Source organism: Cuculus canorus, chromosome 4, assembly GCF_017976375.1.
Source record: "Cuculus canorus isolate bCucCan1 chromosome 4, bCucCan1.pri, whole genome shotgun sequence".
Classification (NCBI taxonomy): domain Eukaryota; kingdom Metazoa; phylum Chordata; class Aves; order Cuculiformes; family Cuculidae; genus Cuculus; species Cuculus canorus.
Window position 1 is genome coordinate 12860084 of NC_071404.1, and position 22017 is coordinate 12882100.

At 37.6% G+C, this 22017-nt stretch overlaps 2 protein-coding genes across 7 annotated transcripts in view; one reads left to right on the forward strand and one right to left on the reverse strand.

Annotated features, from left to right (window-relative positions):
* The window catches only part of AFAP1 (actin filament associated protein 1), a 116679-nt gene extending 112866 nt beyond the window's left edge, over positions 1-3813 (forward strand). For 2 of the 3 annotated variants that reach the window (XM_054065431.1, XM_054065432.1), the window contains exon 18: positions 284-3813. In XM_054065431.1, the coding sequence (XP_053921406.1) occupies positions 284-310 (27 nt within the window). In that variant the 3' untranslated portion in view covers positions 311-3813. The remainder of the gene's footprint in view (positions 1-283) is intronic. The other variant, XM_054065433.1, reaches the window with a different exon arrangement.
* A 6737-nt stretch (positions 3814-10550) lies between these two features.
* Positions 10551-22017, reverse strand: part of SORCS2 (sortilin related VPS10 domain containing receptor 2) — a 558809-nt gene continuing 547342 nt past the window's right edge. Inside the window, exons 26-28 of one of the 4 annotated variants that reach the window (XM_054065302.1) lie at positions 21449-21594; positions 19221-19300; positions 10551-18881 (exon numbers count right to left, since the gene is read on the reverse strand). In XM_054065302.1, the coding sequence (XP_053921277.1) occupies positions 18858-18881; positions 19221-19300; positions 21449-21594 (250 nt within the window). In that variant the 3' untranslated portion in view covers positions 10551-18857. Of the gene's footprint in view, positions 18882-19220; positions 19301-21436; positions 21595-22017 lie in introns of all 4 variants that reach the window. The other 3 variants (XM_054065301.1, XM_054065304.1, XM_054065303.1) reach the window with 3 other exon arrangements.

Here is a 22017-nt window from a genome sequence, read left to right on the forward strand (position 1 = left end):
GCTCCCTAAGTACCCGTTGCAGAAAACAAACATGGTTTATTTGCACTATGCTAGAGAAAATGTTGCCATATATAGTTGTGGAGGAGTAGAGGCTGCACACAGATGCTCTCAGGACGTACTTGTTAGCATTCCCTAACTAATTTGTGGGCAGAAGGCTGGATCCAGTGAAGTTAATGGAAAAACTGTTACTGGCCTCAGGTGGTTTTGGCTTAGCAGATCTGATGACATCAGTGAAATATCCTGATTTCTCTAACATTTTCTGTATCTTTTCCCCCCCTTCCAGGAATGGGAGATGAAAAATGGAACATAAATACAGCAAAACCACTCACTTTCTGTGAAGGCCTTACCTATTAGGGACTGAAATATAGGCTGCAAAAGACTCATCTGAAAGGTGGTATCAAGCGATACAACATAAGAGGTTTTATAATTCTGTTAAGTTAATGGTAGCTTGGCGCTAATTTGACTGTATTCCCTCTACTGTATTGCTGTGTAACTACGTGTGCCCCTTTTTATTAGCTGTAACTCTTTATTTCCAACATCACTGGTAAAGAAAATGAAAACCAAAACCAACAAACCAACCATAGTAAGTAAAAAGGAGCATAAAGTTGCAGTTGAAAGTTTACTTTGCTGAAACAGCACAGACCAGCAATGTTAATTATCTCACATCAGGTGTCCTGAACACAACTGAAAACTGGTACATTCAGACCGATGTGAAATCATTACAGATAAGCAGTACTCTTTCAGGTCAAAACTGACTTTGTGAGGACTGCAACAGAAGTAGCTGAGTGAAGTCTTGCTCGTTAGCAGTTGCTTTGCTGTTAGCTGTTCACGTGGCAAAAGAAAACTGAAGAAATGTATTCACAGAAATGCCACGGCTTGCTCGACCAGGAAGGCAGGAGCTCTTCAGTGCCACTATCTTCTGCGCTGGTGTGAGACCATGGGGTGACACAACTCAGCTGTGAAGCATTTTTTGGATACTTTTTAGACAGATGCTTTTGTCATTGGGAGATAAAAAGCTGCCATTCTTTGAAAAAAATGCATTTTAGTATGTTCTCTTTATTACTGTTGCAAAGCACCAGTTGTTTTCAAATGTCATGTTGTCGAAATATGATTTGTTCCTGATTTTTTTTAAAAGGAAAACAGGTATTTTTAGATACTGCTTCTTTTCTATACTTTTTGTAAAAGAAAGTGTAATTGAAATTAATCCTTAACAGATAATGGCAACTCAGAATAGCTTATGCAGTCAGTCTTGTTTTGTTTTTTATAATGTAGTATTGTTAAACTTGAGTTATAGAACACTGCTGTACTTAGTTTCCTTTGTCTTTTCAGACCTATTATTTTGAGGAAGACGGACTGAAAAGATTATAATTTCCAGACTCTTATAAACAATTTTAACAAAGAATTGGGGATTTTCTCAGACAGGAGTCCATTTCTGTTTAATAGGAAAGAGTGTCTTGCATTTTAGTCTGTAAAATATAGAAATCTGTTCTTCTTTATCTCCATCCATGTCAATCCTGAGAACTTATATGCGGTGAATTGCCAACTAAAGTCCTTCAAAATATCAAGATTAGCTTTAAAAAATCAGGAGGGGGGGAATATAATGAGTTGGCTTCTTTTAATTTTTCCTCTGTGGTTTTTTTAAGCCTTTGGAGAGCCTTCAATCACATTCTCAAGATTTTTTTTCCTCCTCAACTGTGAGAACAAGAAAGTTATTTTAATTTAAAAAATTCAAGTACTACTCATATTTTGAGATAATCACAGATGATAGGGCTGGAGTCTTTGTAATTAGTTAAGACTTGCAATTAAAACCACAGAAGTTGGCAAGGCAGCAGTTATCACGGATGACATCCCTTTATGGCCCAGCCTATAAATTCTCTCTTACTTTTAGGAATAGGTGTGTGTAACTCCTGAGAGGTACACTGGGATTCTCAGCTGAGCTGGATGCCAGAGGACTTCCTGCAGGAGCTGGTAGGATTGGAAGGCACAGAGCTATCAGAAAGACCTGGTAGCTGATAGGACACGGCAGTTAGTGCCAGGGATCCCCATTGGTCTCAGCAGAGTAGAAATGGGGCCCAAAAAGGCTCTTCGTTTCTTGGGACTATGCTTTGTGCAAAGGAATGCAAATACAGTAGGGAAGCAAGTGTCAGTGTGGTTTTCAGTGAAAATAGGATTTTTTTTTTAATATTATTTTAAGTCATCTGCTTACTTACTAACTCTATAAGTGGAGGGCACGTTCTATGCTGTATGACTATGGACTAAACAGTATCAAGTTCCCGTAAATATTAGCAGAAACAAATTTGAAGCAAAAGTAAGTTCATTTAGGCTTTTTATTTCAAATTAAGTTATTTATTTGTATATTTCAATAAGTATTTAATTTATATCTGTACATATTTATGATGGAAATTAGGCTTATAGTCAATGTTTGCAATGATGTATCGACTACCATTAAGAAGTGGTCCCACATCAAGTAACGCAGAGTAGTCAAAAGCCAAATCACTTGTCTTGTTTACCCAATATTGGCATTTTCAAACCCTATATCCCATGGGAAAAGAAAAATCCTTGAAAGGACTTGTTTTAATCCATGCCTGAGACAGAAGTGTGCAAATTTCTGTCCAAGCAAACAGAAACTCCAGCTCCAGTGCCACAACCTCGTGCTCTGCCATAGATTCCAGTTGCCGGCGGCACCTATAGCCCGCTTGGCACCTATAGCACCCATTGCAGCAGGGGTTGCTGGCAAAACGAAGCATCTTTAGCCCTTCCTCAAGCAAAGGTTCCATAAAGCCACCACTGCCCGTGATCTGGCGTGTACTGTAATTGTATGTCTCTAATGTATAAGTAGATTGGTACCACTGCACTTTGCATTAGTGACATGTCCATTCTGTATAATGGCCAAGGTTTTGAAAGGAGGAAAACAAAAATCCTTGGGAAATAATCTCTCTATAGACCAGATCTGGTGCTGTGAAATTTCTGTTTTCTTGAATAGTATGATATGATTGCTGTACAATTTGTTGTAGAAGCGGCAGAGCTTTTATTTTCACCGTTTTCAGATTTCACCATCAGCAGGCAAAGTCAGCAATAAAGCAGCATGACTTTTGGTTTAAAGGAAAAACTCTTGCATTTTAAATCATTTCTCTGTCTATGAAGAAAATGTTACACTTGTGCTTCCTCAGCAAACTCAGTTACTGTACCAGGTGCTTTTCTCTAATTTTTTTTTAATGGGTGATGCTTTTTTTTAAAAAAAAAAAAAAAAGTCATACCTCTTGGGGATAAAAGGTGGTTTTTTAAATGAATTTATTGTGGCAATTTGATTTTTTAAATGGATAGTACCTAATTTAGTAGCAATTTTTGTTAAAGACACTTTGAAATTAATTGGCCCAGGCTGTATGTTGTAAGATAATGTTCTCATATTAAGAATGTAATTATTTCCTTATTGTATTTTTTAAAAAACAAAATCATATTTAAAAAATCTCTGTGAAAAAAGCATGAAAGAAACATGAAAAAAAGGTTTTGTTTTATTTTTGTTATTGGATATGTTGGCAGTGCCCGTTATAAGTGACTGTAAATATAGTCTTTCTACTGTATTTCTGTATTTAATTTTTTTGGCACACATTCATGGAAACTTCTTTTTAAAAAAAGTCCAAAATAGACCTATCTTCAAATGTGTGTCTTAGTAGCTTCAACTAACTTTATGCGTTTCTAGTTTATTCTTCAGAAAGTCTTGCAGAGTGTGAAAAAAAGACTGGCACCTGGTAGGTGTGACAGATCCAAACCCATTATTAATAAAGTTACCTGTCAAAAAAAAAAAGAAGTATTTGCATTGTTGTTTCTTAATACTTGTCAGCAGAATAAGTAGGTGACACCTAAGCAGAATGATAGTCCTCCTCAACCAAGTACCATTCTTCTGTGCCAGCTGGAAAATGCTTGGGCATTTCAAATCAGTATTTATTTGTTGTCAGTTCTGTCACCATTTAACTGTGTGATAACCTTCTGCCACTTGAATTCTGCCTATCTAAGGGATAGCCCGGCAATGGAAAACGGAAGTTCAATCTATTTAGAGCTCATAGCAGAAGTTACAGCTTATCTAGTGTTACTGCATCAATTTGCTTAGATGTCAACCCCATTAATAAATAATGTCAAACATTAAAAATTACCCCTAAGAAATTAAAGTGGATCAAAATCAAACTGAGATAATTATCAAGCTGTTTAACTAGGAATATAGCAATTCCGTATAGATGACTGATTAGATTGACAAGTGATAAGACATAATTACTCTTCATTACTTCTCCTAGATTTATCTCTTGCTCCCAATTACAGTAAAATCATTACCAAATGTCATACTTAAATAGAAAATGCATTTTATTTTACCAAACTCAGGAAAGCAGTGTCATAAAGCAGTCTACTTGGTTTCCTTTCTGTGCTCACAACCTCCTTGACCTCAGGAGAAAAAGGTGGGCAGTATATGTAAAACATGTCATGGTGATATAACTAATAAGAACTGTGTCTCAAGTAGACAGAGCTTGATCAAGGCTTGTAACACTTCACTGCCTTTTATGAAATTAAAAGAGCCTTCCACCTCAATAGCAAAGCAAATTATTGGTGTTTCTCTAGAGAAAGAAAGAATGTCTGCAGAAAAGGTATATATAGGACAAGTTCTGTAAAAATAGGTATGTGTTATATATAAAAATATTTAGAATAGTTGTACTACATAATATATATATTATTATAGTATAATAGGTGGGCGCCCACATTGTAAGCACTGTAGTGCTTTGATGTCAAGTTCATTTATTTTTCTTTTTGATTTGTGCATAAGTAAATTAAGCACCACCAGACCCCTCATTACAGTACTTAGACACAAGGCTTTATAAAGAAGGGCGCTTTGCTGGAGAATGAATGATGCCAAATGTGATACTATTCTTTTGAATGGAGAGGGGGAAAAAAATAAGGAAACAGACTTTTACTGCCTTACCGGGCAAATTGACAGCTGGTATAAAAGATTGAAGAATTAGTTAACGGACTGGGAAATCACTGTACTGGGGTAGAGTCAAAATAGGTTTTATAGTGGGGTGTCATTGCTCATAAAGTGGTAAGAGGTCACTGAGGCTTTTAAAGAGCATCCAGGAAAAGAACATGTTCTGCTTGGATTTCTTCAACCCACTTTTGACAAACTCTGTCACTAAAGAGGCTTAAGTAGCTACTGGAGAACAGAAAAAAAAAGAATAATATATATATATATATATCCCAATAGGATAAATAACTGGTTGGTAAAAAAGCAAACAAGAAAGTGCCATAAAATCTATTTCCAGTTGCCTTGGCCTTTCCAGTCAGCCTTGGGATCCCACAGGGCTGGGTCCGAGCCTTGTGTATAATAATTGAAATAAATGGAAAACAAACAAGCAAAAAAAAAGACATGAAAAATTTGCTGTCACTGACTTATTCAGGATAGCAACACTAAAAGCCAACTACAAGGAAATACATTTCACAACTTCACCAGTGATTAAAATGTCAGAAGAAATTCAATGAAAATAACTGTAGAAAGAATTGTCTAAGGTAATAAAAGAAGAAAAAAAAATGCAAAAAAACCCCCAGTCTAGACAATTATGAGTACTAAACCAGCCATGACTACACCCAAAGGTGAGCATGGAGTTTTAACAATTAGGTCCAAGAATAATGCACTGCACAGTAACAAGAATTTAAAAAATAAAATTAAAAGCAAAAAGCACCCCAGAGTGAATAGCTTGTGGTCTAAAATGCAGCAAATAATTTCACACCCCCACCTGACCAAGACACACATAATATCACAGCATACGCTCTCAGCGACAAAGCACCCTGGGCTGAATAATACCTGTTGTCCAGGGCACCAAATGCCCCCATTGATAAAGATAACACTAAAACAACTGCCATGCACATCACTTGCACAAACAAGTGGCAAAAGAAGAAAAACAGCCACCTACCATCTTTGAGACATCCACTGTCTGCTTTAGGACCTAGAGAACTTTATCCAAAATCTGGGCAGTGAACATCATAAATAGATAAATTTATATGGGTGATGATACAAAAGGACAGACACCTCCCGGTTACAGGGGAAAATAACACTACAATTCTACAATTAAATTCAAAGGAGAAAGAAAGATGCAGATTTCCTTCAGTGTGAAAACAAAATCTTCAGGAGGGGAAAGAATGTGCTAAAAGGTTATAAAGAATCAGCAGCAGAATGTCACATGGAAATGAAATAGTCCTTGTCAGTAATGGTACAAACTCTGAGGGTATCAAAATTAGCGGGGCAGGTTCAACTGCACGGAAGTACTTTCACTCTCTGCTTTGGAAGTTGTTGCCACAGAATTTTACGGATGCTAAAAGCTTATATACATCCTTAAAATAATAAAGAAATCTCATTGAAGAAAAGAATTACTTAAGACTGTTAAGCAGAGCGCTACCAGACCAGCTCTGAAGCAGAAAGGCCCAGCTCCATGGTGGATGGAGGCTGGAAGTGCATACTGGGTAAGTGTCCATGGGTATTTCCCCCCTATTTCCCTGCCATAGTGCTACTGAAAAAATGCAGCGGGTTTTGTTCATAAAAGACTTATTCTTCCCACCAGCAGCTACAAGCATTCTCTCCTGTAAAATAATGTATTACCTTCTTTTCAATTTGATTTTTAAAGCAAGCATCTGTCTTAAGATCAAGACAATGCAATGTCATTCTTCCATGATATATTACATAGCTGAAATTATTAAATTTCATCAGGGATGTTCCTCTTCAAATAATCTCTCTTGATGACAAGGAAATAATTTTTCTATTATATTTTGGTAGAATTATAGCTCAGTAGAACTACAGCTATGTGGTCCTGAGTTGAACTTAAGTGAAAATCTTAATTCCTGGTTTCATTATTAATTTTTAAATAGAATTATAATTGCCATCACTGAATTATTTATTGGAATTATTACTTTTCTAACTTTTTTGTAGTATGTGCTGTTGCTTCTGATTTTGTTGAAGGTAACTTGTGTGATTCCACAATGGTGAGAATGGATCCTTTTTGCTTCAGCTTTTTAAAACCATGAGGATCAGAGTACAGTAACATTTTCACCACAGCAGCTGGATTCATATGAAAGCAAATCATCTTTCAAGACATACAAAACCTGAAAAAATGGAAAAGAAATCAGTGACTTCATGAAAAACAGGAAAAAATATTGGCTGGAGTTTATGACTCAGAAGTTCTATTGTAGAGACATAACTTATGATGATGTTGAAACCAGTTAGGCTACAAAATAGCATAGCAATTAATATAGCTTTGATGAGTACAGCAAAGGAAATATAAATGAAGCGATTATCTTATTCTTTTTTCCATGGAAATTGTTTTCTGAAGTAAAGTAACCCTTCAGGTTAAGTATCAGCCTGTTTAATTTGGCATCTCATTTATGGGAATAGATTGTCTGTGCCTGTTCTCACTCCTCCCTTCGAAATCAGGATCTTTCCTCAGAAAGAGCTATTGGAACATCATTAAAGATATGAGACTTAAGGGTTTCTTTTGGTTTTCCTTTTATTTATACTAGAAAACTAAATTTGGAAAATGAAAAGTAGTTACTTGAGATTCAACAAGCTGCGTTTTTAGTGATAAATTGCAGTTTAAAGTCTCAGCTACCCACAATATAGGATTAGAGAACCTAAAATGACAACCATCAAAATGTTTTCTAGCTGAGTTACAGAAGTAGGGAAAGCCTCAAGCTTCGTTTCTGAACCTAGCCTCACATTTAGCATGATGTGCCACAGAGCAGGCTCACACAGCCCATCCCGCAGGATTCCTCTGGCTGCTAAGCCTTTCATTAGGGACAATGACAAAGTGCAGAACTAGGGCAGACTGAGAAAGTTAAGCTTAAACTTATATTGTTGAAACTCTTCCTTCCAATTGCTCATCTTATGATCGTCAAAATACACCCACTCCATGTGTGGAGTAGGTATATCCATTCATTCTCCAATTAAAACTTCATTGTAGTCTATAAAATTGCTATGGCTAATTAAAAAACTGGTAGATGATAAGTTTATGTTTCTGCTTTGTTCCATTATGAGGTTTAGCGAGACTTCACATTGCACAACCGCAGTGACTAGCAACATCTCCGCTCTTCCCTGTTATGGGTGTTGGGCAGTAAAAAATAGTCAAGTTTTTATTTTACTGCCATCAGTCTTTCCCTGGGAAGGCCAAGCTACAAAGCAGAAACCACCGATCGGCAAACCGTCAACTGGATTTCAGTCCTAAATCTGAGCTAAGCCAGTAGCAGCTCACCTCCACACTCTAAAGCAGGGAAGAACATCCATATTGCAGGAATGCATGGCACATTCTGACTTTAAAAATTCAGTGACCTTCTCAAAGACAGAGAGCACTTGCCAGGATCAGTAATAGAGAGCATTCTGAGACCCAGTCCTTGCACACAGCTATGTTAAGGGCAGGTTTTGATTTGCAGACTCCTCAATTTTTCAAGGGCAATGCAGCTTATATACCACACAGGCAACTCTCCAGGAAGAGATTGGGGGAAAGGAAAAACAACACAGTTAATAAAGGAAAAAAATAAATAAGGAGCAAGTAGCATGTGAAGAAGCCAATGAAAATGGAAGAGACTGGAATAAAGACACAGGTAGGGCAGAAAACACACATAGTTTCACTCTGTTTATGGCTCTCTTAATACAGAGAGTTCAAGGTTAAGACCTGCCGAATTGTTTAATTTGTTAGCTAGACAGAAATATTCAGCTTTTTGACTCCGTGGAGTTCTAGAACATTTCTCAACTGCAGTTGCATAGCTTCAGTCTCACCACAGAGTGTCACCCTCACGCCAGGTCTACTGCAGCCTAATCCCACCAGGAGTGGAGTTGAGCTGCAGCACAGGAGGGTGAAGAGCAGTGTCTACCTGGAGGAGATTTGCTTCAGCCTTTGATTTGCATACTTTGCTACTAATCACTGACAAATCATAAAACACCCAAACTCTGTGGACCGGTTAAACCATTTCCCCCTCACTACTCTCATGAAAGGCTGCACAAGAAAAACACAGCGACCAACAGTTTAGAACAAAATTTTATTAGAGAAAATCCTGTTGTGCAGGTTCTCAGGACAAATGCATACCTTTGGATGCAGTGGAGTACACAGGTACGTATACAGTAGTTTGCCTGCTACATGTTTGGAAGCTGAAAGAGACTGCGATAAACTGTACTGCACAGTTCATCACTATTGTTAAGAGTTGCCAAAAACTTGGTTGTGGATCACTAACAGATACTTGGTTATGCATGTGCACGACATATTGCACAAGACTTTGATTAAGCTATTAATTGTGCAATTGAATCACAGTTAAGTGTTACATTAAGCATATTCAAACATATATTTGATTTCTTTTTCTCAAAAACAGCACGTCACTACAAAACTGCCATTAAATGTTACATATTTACAAAAATGTACAAATAACACTTTTCCCCATTTATGACAATGCACCAGTTATGGATTGATTTCATTCTTCCCTTGAGCCCTGATAACGTATACAAAGAAACCTGCTCAAAGTCTAAGTATCTCGAAACAAAATTAGGAAAAGGCATGTACTGTTTTCACAAATACTAGAATGTGCAAAGGCAAAAAGAGAGGACAGCATAGTCATGTGTGTTGAAGGTATGGACTACAGCATACTGATGACTGCTAAGAGCCTTTATACAGATTGGAAGTGCTCCTTTGTCAGAAATTGTTTAGAAACATTGTAGTAAGCATTTGTTGATCATATTCTGGAAAAGCAGTTGCGAGTATTTAAAAAACTATCTTCTACCTTGTTTGTAATTAGCTTACATCTATCCAAAGTACTTTCTTGCTAACCCTGGGAACAGGAATTGCAGGTGAGAATCAGCCCATCACCTGGTGTGACTACAGATGCAGTGACATGACAGCTGAGTTTAGCCTACACCTACATTTTAAATTCACTGTGGCTGAGTGCCTTTCTTCTGTAACACACAGCTGAACTGGCAAAGTTCATGGAACTGCATGGTCATAAATTAGGGTAGAATTTGGCCTGCAATTCCAAATAAATGTTTCACATGAACAACAAGATAGCAAGAAATTCTTTGCGAATCATCACAAGAAGTACGACAAGTCTAGATCTTATACTATTGGCTTTCATATCTTTACCAAGAGCTGTAGCTCTAATTAGCAAAAAAAAAAAAATATTTGGGTTTGGTTTAGTTTAACAGTCAATTGTTTCTCCTTTTGTTCACATGGGTAATCCCGGCAAAATTTATATGATGTTCCATGTCTGGAACAAGAGCTCTTGGACCCACCAGTGCTGAGACAGCCACAGTTTTCATTCTTTCCTCTGAAAATGTGAAATTCTCCCATTCCGACTCCCATTATCTCTCTAGATCTTCCTCCTCTACTTAATCCAGGGTGAACTACCTTCCTACTGCATTTTCATATATAGAGAGCAAAGATACTATAATAATTTCATTTAAGTGAGGAAGGGTGATAATTGACATCTAAAACCAGAGTTGCAATGCACTGGTGTGATATTCTTTAGAACCACCCCTTTTTGCAAAGAAATGTTATCTATGGTTAATGGAAAGTTAAATCACAGTAGCTGTACATACTTGTAAATATAAGTGGTAAAAGCAAAAGCTTCCCGAAGTGTCCTGTCAGCTGATCAAGTTCCCCACCTCTTCCAATCTGCTATTTCTCTGCAAATTTTTTTACTTTTATTTTTTTTTCTCTTATTTTTTTTTCTCAGCCGTACATAAGAGGAAAAAAATGAGTTAATCCCTTTTTGACATCAACCCAGCTTACTGGCAGAATCATAATCAGAGAAAAGCAATTCAGAAGAGACTAGGATCAAGAGGGAAGAATTCAAGTATATACTTCTCCATTTGATTGTGTTTTCCCTTCAGAGCCTTCTGCACTGCAGCAAGTGCAGTCCATGGCATAAACCCATGAGGAAATAAATCACAGCTTGTCAATGACAAATAAAAACAGGAGCAGTACAGTACTCAAATAACTGGTGTGTGTATGAAATGGAGAAATTCTGTGTTCCTAAAATTAAAATTTCTAGTCACATGTTGAGTAAAGTCCAGTGGCTGGCATTTACCCTCAGGAATGCTATACCAATTCTATTCATCATTTCTAAACATTATAAAATTACAGCTTATAGAGGGATCCTAGCAAATTACAATTAAGCAGTATAAATCCAAGACACAAACTCTTTATATAAAACAATTCTTCTCCCTTGCCTCCTAGCTCAGTACTGTGCTAAGGAGGAAACCCATTAGCAAATGCTCTACAATCATCTCAGAAATAAAACTCCAGCTGACCTACCTCTGGAGCAAACATAGGTGTATCCTGGCTCCTGTGAAGCAACCTCTTTTCATGTACCTCAAGTAGGATATTGCTGTGAGTCGTATCCCTCTTAAATTATAGATAGAAATGCGGAAAATTTCACATGTTCCTAGTGCTGCAGCAATTTATGCTCATGTTTTAACACTTCTGTATGCAAATAAAAAACCCTGAAAATAGTTGCCATTATGAATTAAAGTAAACTTAAAAGCTTAAACAAAACAAAGTCAACAACTCCTGGCAAAATCATACACACTGCTAAAATTGACTTTCTCCCTCTTTTCCTTGTACTGTTAGGTCTTGTCCTTCACTCCTTCCTGCATCTCCCTCACATACTCTTCCTCTCAAACAGTTTCTGCCCTACAAAAATACATCTGAGCTTTTCAATCAAAGCACAGGAGAACTCCATCAACCCAGATCATACAGCACAGCCCTGAGGAGAGGCAGGGATGGGAAGAGATAAAGATTCTTCTTGGAAACATTCAGGACATAATAGGGTGCCTTTCCAAATAAAAACACAGATAGAAACAGAACATAAAGCAAAACAAAACCCAACAAAGATAAAAGTGGACAGTAGAGAACTGTCAGCAGAGGGCAAGAGAGAGAAAAAAACAGCAACAATGAAAATGAACAAAAGGGCCAAAAGAGGAGGGGGAAGAAACTAGGTGAAATAGAAGAGAATGGAAATTCAGACTATTTTTTCTATAAAATGTCACAAATTACTTAGCAAAAAGTTGGAAGGACTGAACAATGCAGGTCACTTCTCTGAAGAGTTCAACATCTCATAAGATGAACCCCAAAGAAAGAGCAGGAATGGAACAAGTAAAGCAAATGGAGACAGTAAATTGGGCATCTTACTCTTTTTGTGATGATATTCTGTAATCTTAACCATTCAAATGCTCGTTTGTGAATCTGTGACATATAAGTGGTGTATTAAAATATTCTCCTGTACTAGTTTTATCATTTGCAAAGTGCCTATGTGCATGTTACCGATATTTGGGGTGTACACTTCTCGTTCTGCAAAGTCCAGCCTATTCATAATCCAGGACAAAAATGTCTCAGAAATCACGTGGATACAAGTCTGTTGTTTCCTTGTATGAGCTGTTCTCATTAAAAAGCATCTCTCCTACACCATTTCATAAAGATTTCCTTCTTAACCTGTTTTAATTAATAAGCAAATGCTGTGAATTAATACTTTTTGTAAAGAAGAGAATAAGCCAGTTCTTGCTCTTTGATCAGCAACACCAGATGCTGACAGTAAGAACTAAATATAAGTATCAAAAGCTGGCTAAAATTAGCAACAAATAACAGAGAAATATAAGACATGCTAAGAAAGTTATTTGGAACGCCTGGCCTTCCTGGTGATTAATATACTCATTATACCACTAAAAATATGTGCCACAAAGGCATATTATTTAAGTGGCGCCATGTACTGCTGCACGTATTATTGCTGCTCAACAGGGCTTTATGTTCACTGTATAGCAACAAATTAGTGTAAAGATGCAAATTCTACAGAAACTCAGAAATCATGTCCAATCAATAAAGCTCACGTCTGTGTAATTCTCTCAAATGTTGCAAAGAAATTATTTCAAAGACAATTACTTGTGTAAGAAGAATCTACTGGTTTTCAGGGCTAGTAAATGTCACTCCTAAAAGAAAATCGATCTGGAAGGAGAGAGACAAGGAGTATGCAATTAAGAACATGTATTTAGAGATACTATTAAAAAAAGTATTTTAATACAAAACATAACAGGTCTTTGATAAGGATTTTGTTTTGTCCAGCATATTCATTGCCTAGCACAGTTCACAAAGCTGTGTCATTGTACTTCAGAGTATGTATTTCTAAGCCTTCCAGTATTTCATGTCCCAGATACTGTCTTCCAGAAGATCATCTCAGCTACCAGGAGAGAAACTGGCTGAAAATATTAATTCTGACAAGCCTCAGATATGGAAAAAAAAAAAAGAGATTAAAAGAATGAAAATCCTTCATTCGGTCATACATGGCTCCACAATTCATATTTTAAATAACTTGCTACTCCATTTAAGAGGAGAAAAAAGGCCAGGGCTGACAACTTAAAGAAATGAGACCTCACTTATTAAAAAATCATGAAACTAACTTGCTGTACGTATCAATTTCATGAAAAAAAAAATAAAGAAGACATTTCCAAAAGGAATGTATTCTATAGTCTTCACACCACCCTGAAGCACCATGACAGGTCCTTATTTCCCTGGTGGTATGTATAATCCTCTCTGCTCTTTGCAACATACTTGAAAAGAAAGGGAAGATAAAACCTTTATCCCCACAACATTCCAATTCAGATTTGGGAAGTGAGCTGTTCTGGTCCATCTCAACATTGTGGAACCCTTCTGCACCTCCTCCAGCTTGAGGCTACAAAATGAATTGGAAGAAAAGCTGCTGAGGTGATCAACTGGGGAGAAGGGCTGACTCTGGAAAGATGAAGAAATTAAGATTGCACAGCTTGACATTTCCCAAAGACTGCAGGGCCAGGCTTTTAATTGCAAAAGCTAACTGGGAGACTGAGTTATTTCAAAATTCGTCACTGATGATTATAAACTGAAAAAAGTGAAAAACATTACATATATATACAAGACAGTAACAAACATGCATTTAAATGGCACTGAGAAGGTTAATACTGAAATATTGAAAGGAATTAAATGCTATACTAGTGGCAGTTTTGGAAAGACTTTCTCAGACTAGCAAGACAAGGCTATATGCCAGTCTTCTAAAGAAAGTTGTAGAAGCAATTGGTACTAGACAGAGAAAATGAGCCAGGAAGCAGCTTTTTGGATGGACATAGAAGACAGATTAAATTTTGCATTTTGAAAATCAATATTTATAAAGATGAATGCTTATAAACTACTTCTTGGTGGAAAGTTAATATTTTGAGAGAAATGTGCACTTACTTTCAACTAAAACTCTGAAGTAAAAATGAAGATGGAAACAATACAGAAGTGTCAATCAATATACAATAAAAACTCCAACTGTCAGAGATTTTGCAAAGGCATAAAAATTTTAGTCTCTCTTTTCCCCCAAAAGTCTCATAAATGAAAATCTATAAAATACTGTTTTATAGAAAACATAGGAAAAATCTACAAGCGAAATTGTCACTAAGTCTATCAACTTAGCGATATTGTAATTGCATTTGAAATAACACTAGAAATTCAAAGCTTATCAGAACCACTGGTTCATCATCAAAAAGTTACTGCAAACAAATGCATGTATTTAATATCTTAAGAATACTACACACACACATACACACACACACATTTCTTTGAGCATGTATTTATGTACGGAGGATGGAAAGCACTGCAGTTCCATTCTACTGACCTCTGTTAAAGAGACAGCACGCAGTAGCAGAGTATTCCCACTAAAGAGATGACTCATTGGGCCTAAACCACTACTAACCATAATCATGTCAGATGAAATCTGCTTTCCACTAGGAACTACTAATGAGAAAACATTGATTCATCTCTGTCCAGAGGACAGTAATTTAATAAATTGTCTATATGAATAAACACTTTATTCCTCTTTACGTTGGTCGCTAAAAGCAGAAAACTCATTAAGAAGGATATAATTCAATGAAAACATCCGAAGAGAGTTCAAAGAAATTGGATGTGGATTGGAGATGATACCATCTTGCCTCGGGCTGGTACCTTCTATTTCTGCCTAGCCATTTCCACCACCCTCTTCTACAGGGTATATGGACATACATTAGATTATATTGCTTTTACTTTTTTAGAAAATAATTTACACTATGTGTGGATTTTCCCTGAATGTCTACTGAGCATTTCTGATCACTTTATATGGATGGATCACCCCAAAGCCATATAAAACATTCAATGTATAAAGGGAAAGCAAAGATAACAGCTGTAAATCACAATAGGTCTCTTACATTACTTCAAATTGGTACTGTTTGGAGCACTCTGAAAAGTACAGGGTAGTTTTAAAATTACAAATACATAAGACCTTAAGAAGACTAAAAGATGTAAATGAGACCAATACACCACTAGTTTTTGTTGGTTTGTTGGAGTATAGTTTGATATCAATACTGATACAAACCACTGTTCCCATTATTGTACGTTTTTTGACTAAGTAACACTGCAGAAAAATAAGTCTAAAGTATTGGCCTGCAACAGTAAAATCACAGCCAATGTTGCAATGCTAACACATAACAATATGTTCCAATAACAGTTTTTAAGTCTAATAACACTTTTTTAAGTGATGTACCTTTCTCGATTATACATTTTTTACGTTTATACATAATTGCAGGTGTTTTCAGTAGACTACCTTTAATAACAGTGATAATTACAAATAAACAAAGAAAGCACAACTATGAATAATTTATCTCACAAAATTCTTTTCCTCTGAAGTAATTCATTTAGCCCCACAATATCCCTGTGAGGTAGATAATTACTATCAGCCTCATTGCACAGGTGGGGAAACTGAGGCACATACAGGTTAAGGAAAATCTGAGTACAGAATCCAAGTACTTGACAGCCATTTTCTGTTTTTTAGGCATCAAATCACCCTTCCTCACTGACAAATTTAACTGGAATATTTACTAATACTGCATGTGTGTGTGCATGTATGCGTGACTAGTGTGCACAGAAAGAACTCTATGTTTCCATATATCAGGATTTTAGATACATATAAAGGATAAAATGTTAAGATGTCACGGATACAGTTCAAGAGATTGGAGATCTAGCACTAGCGGATTTTTCATTTAAAGGTAAACAAGACACTATGAATGGGAAAATGGTAACAGTACTTTCTCAGTTTTAAAATAATTTGTTTAAAAGTTATTCTTGCCAGGGAATCAAAATCTTCCTTTATTATCTCCTGGGTGTTATTAATACAGTTATGGCAATACTGACATCTCTTTAGAAAACAGTGTTTTTAAGAAATGACAAACCACTCTCACAGGAGTGCTGCATGAATCAAATTAATAAGCATTGAAAAACATTATTACAGGCACTATATTTTGCTAAGTGTTAATTAGAGTACTGAGCGGTTAAATATTCTACTGTGTTCCAAAAGACTCCTGTTATCAGAGACACAAATCACCCTGGCTTAAATGTATAAAAGTAGTTGTTAAAGCATAAATTAGATGTGTGACCCAGTTCCAAGAGCATCCTCCGCCAATCAGACAAACTGTGGGAGAACAATCCCAAGCTAGAAATTCCATTCCATCCCATCCCTTGCCCATGAGGCTAATCAGTCCTTCACCTGCCCTACACAAATAATCCACTTCAGATCTATTTCACAAGAACAAGTAAGCTGTTTGCAGTAGTATTACTTTATTCTCTGCTGCAGCTCATTTCCACTAGAAAAAGCATAAAGAGCTGGTGAGAAGCAAAAGCCTCTGGTGCAATGATTCTGAGAGTTTCCATCTCACAGCATATTTTGTATTTGCACTTCTCTTCAAGAAACTCAGATACATGTAACACCTTGGATTTCCAGAGAGTCTGGCATACAGCGGTCAGCTGCAGAATTGCTTCTCCAAAAATCAGTTTGCATGGCACTATACAACTAAATAGGCAGAAATTTTAGAATAATTTTCCTGAGCAGTTTGGAAGTGCTTTTCAGAATCTTCGCTTAAATGTTTCTACCTAGTTCCTTACAGTAAGTTTATAATCTAGATTTTCTTGTGCTTTACACATACATCCTGTGGGGTCTGTAAGAGCCTACAGTACTACACTGAAATATTACCTTCCAGCCCATTGCATTTGACGACAATATGCTCTAGGATATCCATAACGACATGGAAGAATGACTCCAATACATACAATAATTTTAAGACAGTACTTTTCCGTCTTACCAGCATTGATTATTTTCTGCTTGTTTATTCAGAAAGATGTAGTTAGCTATCTCTATCCTCCTTAAGCAAAGTGGTGTGTGAGCTTGCCGCTAGCATCAGTATGACATTCAGTGACTAAAGAGCTATTTATTCTCTATCAAAGGCAAAAAGTGAAGAGTTTATATAGGTTTTTGAGAAAAGCATCCTAATTCCAGGCAGCTGTGATATATATATGATGCCAGATGTTTAAATTAATCACACCACAGTCTGTTTCCTATTTAGCTCCATAAACCACAGGGAAAAGACTGGTGAGTGAGGTGTGGATTCACTCCACTGCTGCTCTGCAGGGATGCAGAGCTCAGTACCAGGGAACTCTGACCCAACTCACAAAATTGCGAATAGGAAACTCTGACCTGACTCACAAGCCTTTCCGCTTACAGCTCCTTCAGAAGCCCCACCATCCTCCTGGCAGAAACAGGGACCAGCAGTGGTAGGGACTGAGTGACACCCTGTGGTGATGGAAAGGAAAGACGAACCCCTGAATCACAGCCCATCTTCCCCATGGCCCTTCGGATTGTCAAACCAGCCGGGGAGGAAAAGGTAAGGTTTGCCCACCCCTGCCTGCAAGGGCAAACAGCCAGAGAAAATCCCAAAGAAGGATGTGGGGATGGCAGTGTGCTACTCAGTTCTGCCCGGAGGAGAGCTCTGACCTACCCGCCACCTCTGTCCTAATAGGAAGATTTTAAAAAATAACCATAAAAAGAAAGTGACTTAAAAGAGGTATTTACACTCTCTGGAAATATAAAAAGAGACAGGCCACCAGCATGGGATTCTACAGGATAATTCATCTGGCAGCTGCCATCGTCCTAGGGGTGCTCGCTCAGGAGACAAGAAGAGAGCAACTGAAATGACTGTCCACAAGTGAAGGCACCTGGTCTGGAAATAGCATCAAGCTGGTGTTTTTCTGTCACATAGGGTAGGATTGGGGGAGATACTGGTGCTGATTTTGTCAGGACTTGGTACATTTACAAGAGCATTATCCTATATAATGAGATATCTTAATTAACAATTCAATTCCTTTAATCCACAGAAGGGCCTAAGCCATAAATTCATTAGATTGTCTCACACGTTTAAGTTAAGAACTTGTATCGACTAGAAGTGCATTTGTCTTGCTCAGTCCTCTCAGTACAGAAATACTTGGCCTCCTAAAGAAAAGTCTTTATCATCAACCAGTCATCTGCTCTGGTCTAGTAGCTTGTGTCAAAATCACCTTTTCAGGCTGAGAGTTCCAGCCTTCTGCTGAATATCTCAATTAAAAACATAATTAAAAAGTTATAGTCAATTCTTCTAAAAATAAACATAAAGAACTAGAGCATATACTGAAAAGAAATAAGGTGGCATTGAAGGTGCCTAGGGCTACAAATTTGCTACCATATTTTGAGTTTTAAACATAATGAGTTCTCAGGCCATAGAGTGAACACAAGATGTATTATCCTCCTCCCTCAGTAACTGACGACAGATGCTTTTTTCCACAGGACTGATAAGAAACCTCCTCTCCACCAGCATTTACAGTCATATTTGCAATTTTGTGACATCATCAGGGAAAAATAAAACAATATAGAGAAGAGTCTTTCAGGTTTTGCGTTCAGCTGTAAATATCAGCTAACCAGGTAACTGTGCATCTCTCTGGAGTTGATGCTCAAAACCACGCCTGAGTGATTGCCTGTGAAAATACAGAAACAAAAGCCCAGCATTAGTGCATTTCAGGTACTCCACAATAAATCCCTCTTTTATTGCAGGGACAAGTCAATTGCATAAAGAGAGTGGCTTTATCAAACAACAGGTCAGGTGAAGGTTGGTGCAACAGCTCCATGTACCTACAGGATACTTTCGCACAAAGCTTTTGCTCATGGTGGTGGATTTGTGGCGTGTTCCTAGGGTTTCTATCCCAGTGACAGCATAAGTTGATTCTCTTTGTGGCTTAAAAAGGTGTAGTTGTCTCGAGGGGTGCAGGTGAGGGAGGAGAATGGAACCTGAGGCATCCATTCGACATGCCACTGACCTGGGACTGGACACTGACCGGCATCAGCAATAGGGGAACTCTGTAGCTGTTCAAGTTGCCACTTCTCCCAGAAGGAGTCACTGCAAGGTAATGGTGTTGAGGAGTCCCAAGGTGGGGGTTGCGATAAAGTAGGCAATATAAAATATATAGAAAACAAAAAAAGTGGATGGGTGAGTCTGGAAATACTGTACTGTGGAAATTCAAAAGTTATGAGAAGAGAGAGAACAAATAGAAACCTAGGCCTGTAACTCCCTGCTGTGCATGGAGCGGAGGCTGCTACTGACATCTCCCTGCAGGGAGGGGGAGAGCTCACCAGAACTAGAAGGGATCTCCACAGCATAGGAATCTTCTGCAAATAATGTCATAAAACAGAATTTCATATAAAGCAGGAAATACAACTTTTCACACTCCAGCCAAATAAAATAGTGGAGCATCATTAACAGGCATATTTTCTTGGCAGTACTGAGCAATACTGGAACTAGTGGAAAGTATTGCAAGTAAAAAAACAGTACAGCAAGCAGAAGTATAGTTTTATATATTAAATAAAGACTCGTGCCTAAAAGCTGTACAGTAGCTGATGAATGTGGATGATTACAATCCACAGAAATGTACTCTTTATGCCTCACTGGAAATACTGCTGGCATTAACAACCTGACAGAAGCACAAATCACTTCGAGATCTGCATTTGATATCTTAAGTTTTGCATCAAAACATCAGGATCCTGCACACTTTAACCCTAACAATGATCTGCCAAGATACAAGAATTTTATTTTTTTTCTGAGTAAGGAGTGCAGGGCAGGTAGAGATTATTTCTGAACATGACAGAAATCAGGGTAACATTTCTTTATTCCAGCATCCCAAGCTGCCTTATACAAATAGGCCATAAGGGATTTTCTACCATTAAAAAACATTACTGGAGGTGTCTGATGCTCTACTTTAGCAGTCATGTCTGCAAAGACTTTGTTAGCCTACTGCTTTCTGCTCTAAAGACCCTGGAGATAAGTTGATCAAACAATTTTAACACAGACTGTTTTTCCAGAGGTGTTTTTGGAATTAACTCTGGTAGAGTCAGGAGTGCAATCAAGGTTGTCTTGCAAAGTCTGAATGAAAACACAGTTGAGTATTCATACACAAAGGTTATCAAAGAAAAGATAGAAACACGCAAAGAAAAGCAGGAGGGTGGATTCATCCCTTGTGCTCAAAGCTAAAATCTCCAAGAACCTAGAAGCAACAAATTAAAATAGAAACATTGACAACAAACAATAAAGTGAATAAACAAAAACTGAAAATCAAGATGAAGAAATCTCTGCTCTGCCAAAATTCTGTCCTTCCCAAGGCTGCCTAACTACATAATCTTCTGTGGGTCCACAAAGACTTTACAGTTGCCAATTACACCATGAACCTACTGCTACAAATACCGAAGGCTCTGGTTTACCTGATTTTCACAAAATGTGTAGAAATGGAACTGAGGAGATTTTTCCATCTTTCTACACTTTTCAGCCTGTGACCTGAAAGTAGTCTGAACACAATGGTAAATTTTACAAGAAATGAATTTTATAGATCAGTACTCTAAGTTACATTTAAAATAACCACAGGGTGCCAGGACAGACACTTCTAACTGACACTGGAACTATTTGCACTGAGAGATAATCACAGAAAAGTTTCTCTCATGGGTTCCCTATGACTACCCCAGGAATACAAGAAAGTTACCAGTTAAACCAGGGAAAGACTCATGATACTTTTTATCTGGGAATAAATTTAATGTTTCCAATAATGAAAACTTTAAATGCCACTGGATAATGGTAAATATACAATGGATCTAGATACAATCCATCAGAAATCAGGGAAACATTGACTCTACAAATCCTTCTGGCCTAAACCCAATTTTCTACTAATACAGGGGTTTATTGAATCAATTCAAATGTTACCTATTATATCCTGTTCTGCCAAATATAATTTCTCTCTAAAATTGTCCCAATAAGTCTCCTGACATTAAAATATGCTGTCTCTGTACTCACGCTCTACACAGCATGTCACCCATACATTAGCCTATATTGCAGTAAGCCAAAAGAAGATAACTGAGGTAATCCTCTGTTGGCAGTGCACTATTTGCTTTCTCCTGAGTCTGAGCAGAAAATTTAAAAAAGCTAAAATGAAAAAGAACAGCAATTAAAAATCAATTACTTACAAAAATTGATAAACAAAAATGAAGTTACCTCTTGCGTTACCTAGCGTTTGAGAGTCCAGATCATCATCAATAAACTCCTCACCCTGGATGATGTTCTGGGTGTCCTCACTATGGTTAACAGGGCTTGTCATCTCCTGCTCTTTTTCGTTGTGCATCTGGGCATAGACATTTCTGCCTGGCAGTTTCCTAAATTGGACAAGGAGAAAAAAATTGTGATCATAGAATCACAGAATCATAGAATAGTTAGGGTTGGAAGGGACCTTAAAGATCATCTAGTTCCAAGCCCCCTGCCATGGGCAGGGACATCCCATTAAATCAGGCTGCCCAAGGCCCCATCCAACCTGGCCTTGAACACCTCCAGGGATGGGGCATCCATTGCTTCCCTGGGCAACCTGTGCCAGTGTCTCACCACTCTCATCGTGAAGAAATTCTTCCTAATGTCTAGTCTAAATCTGCCCCTCTCCAGTTGTACCCCTTCCTGCTCTCCCTATCCCCACAATAGCCCCTCTCCAGCTTTCCTGTAGGCCCCCTTCAGGTACTGGAAGGTCGCTATAAGATCTCCTCTGAGCCTTCTCTTCTCCAGGTTGAACAAGCCCAATTCTCTCAGCC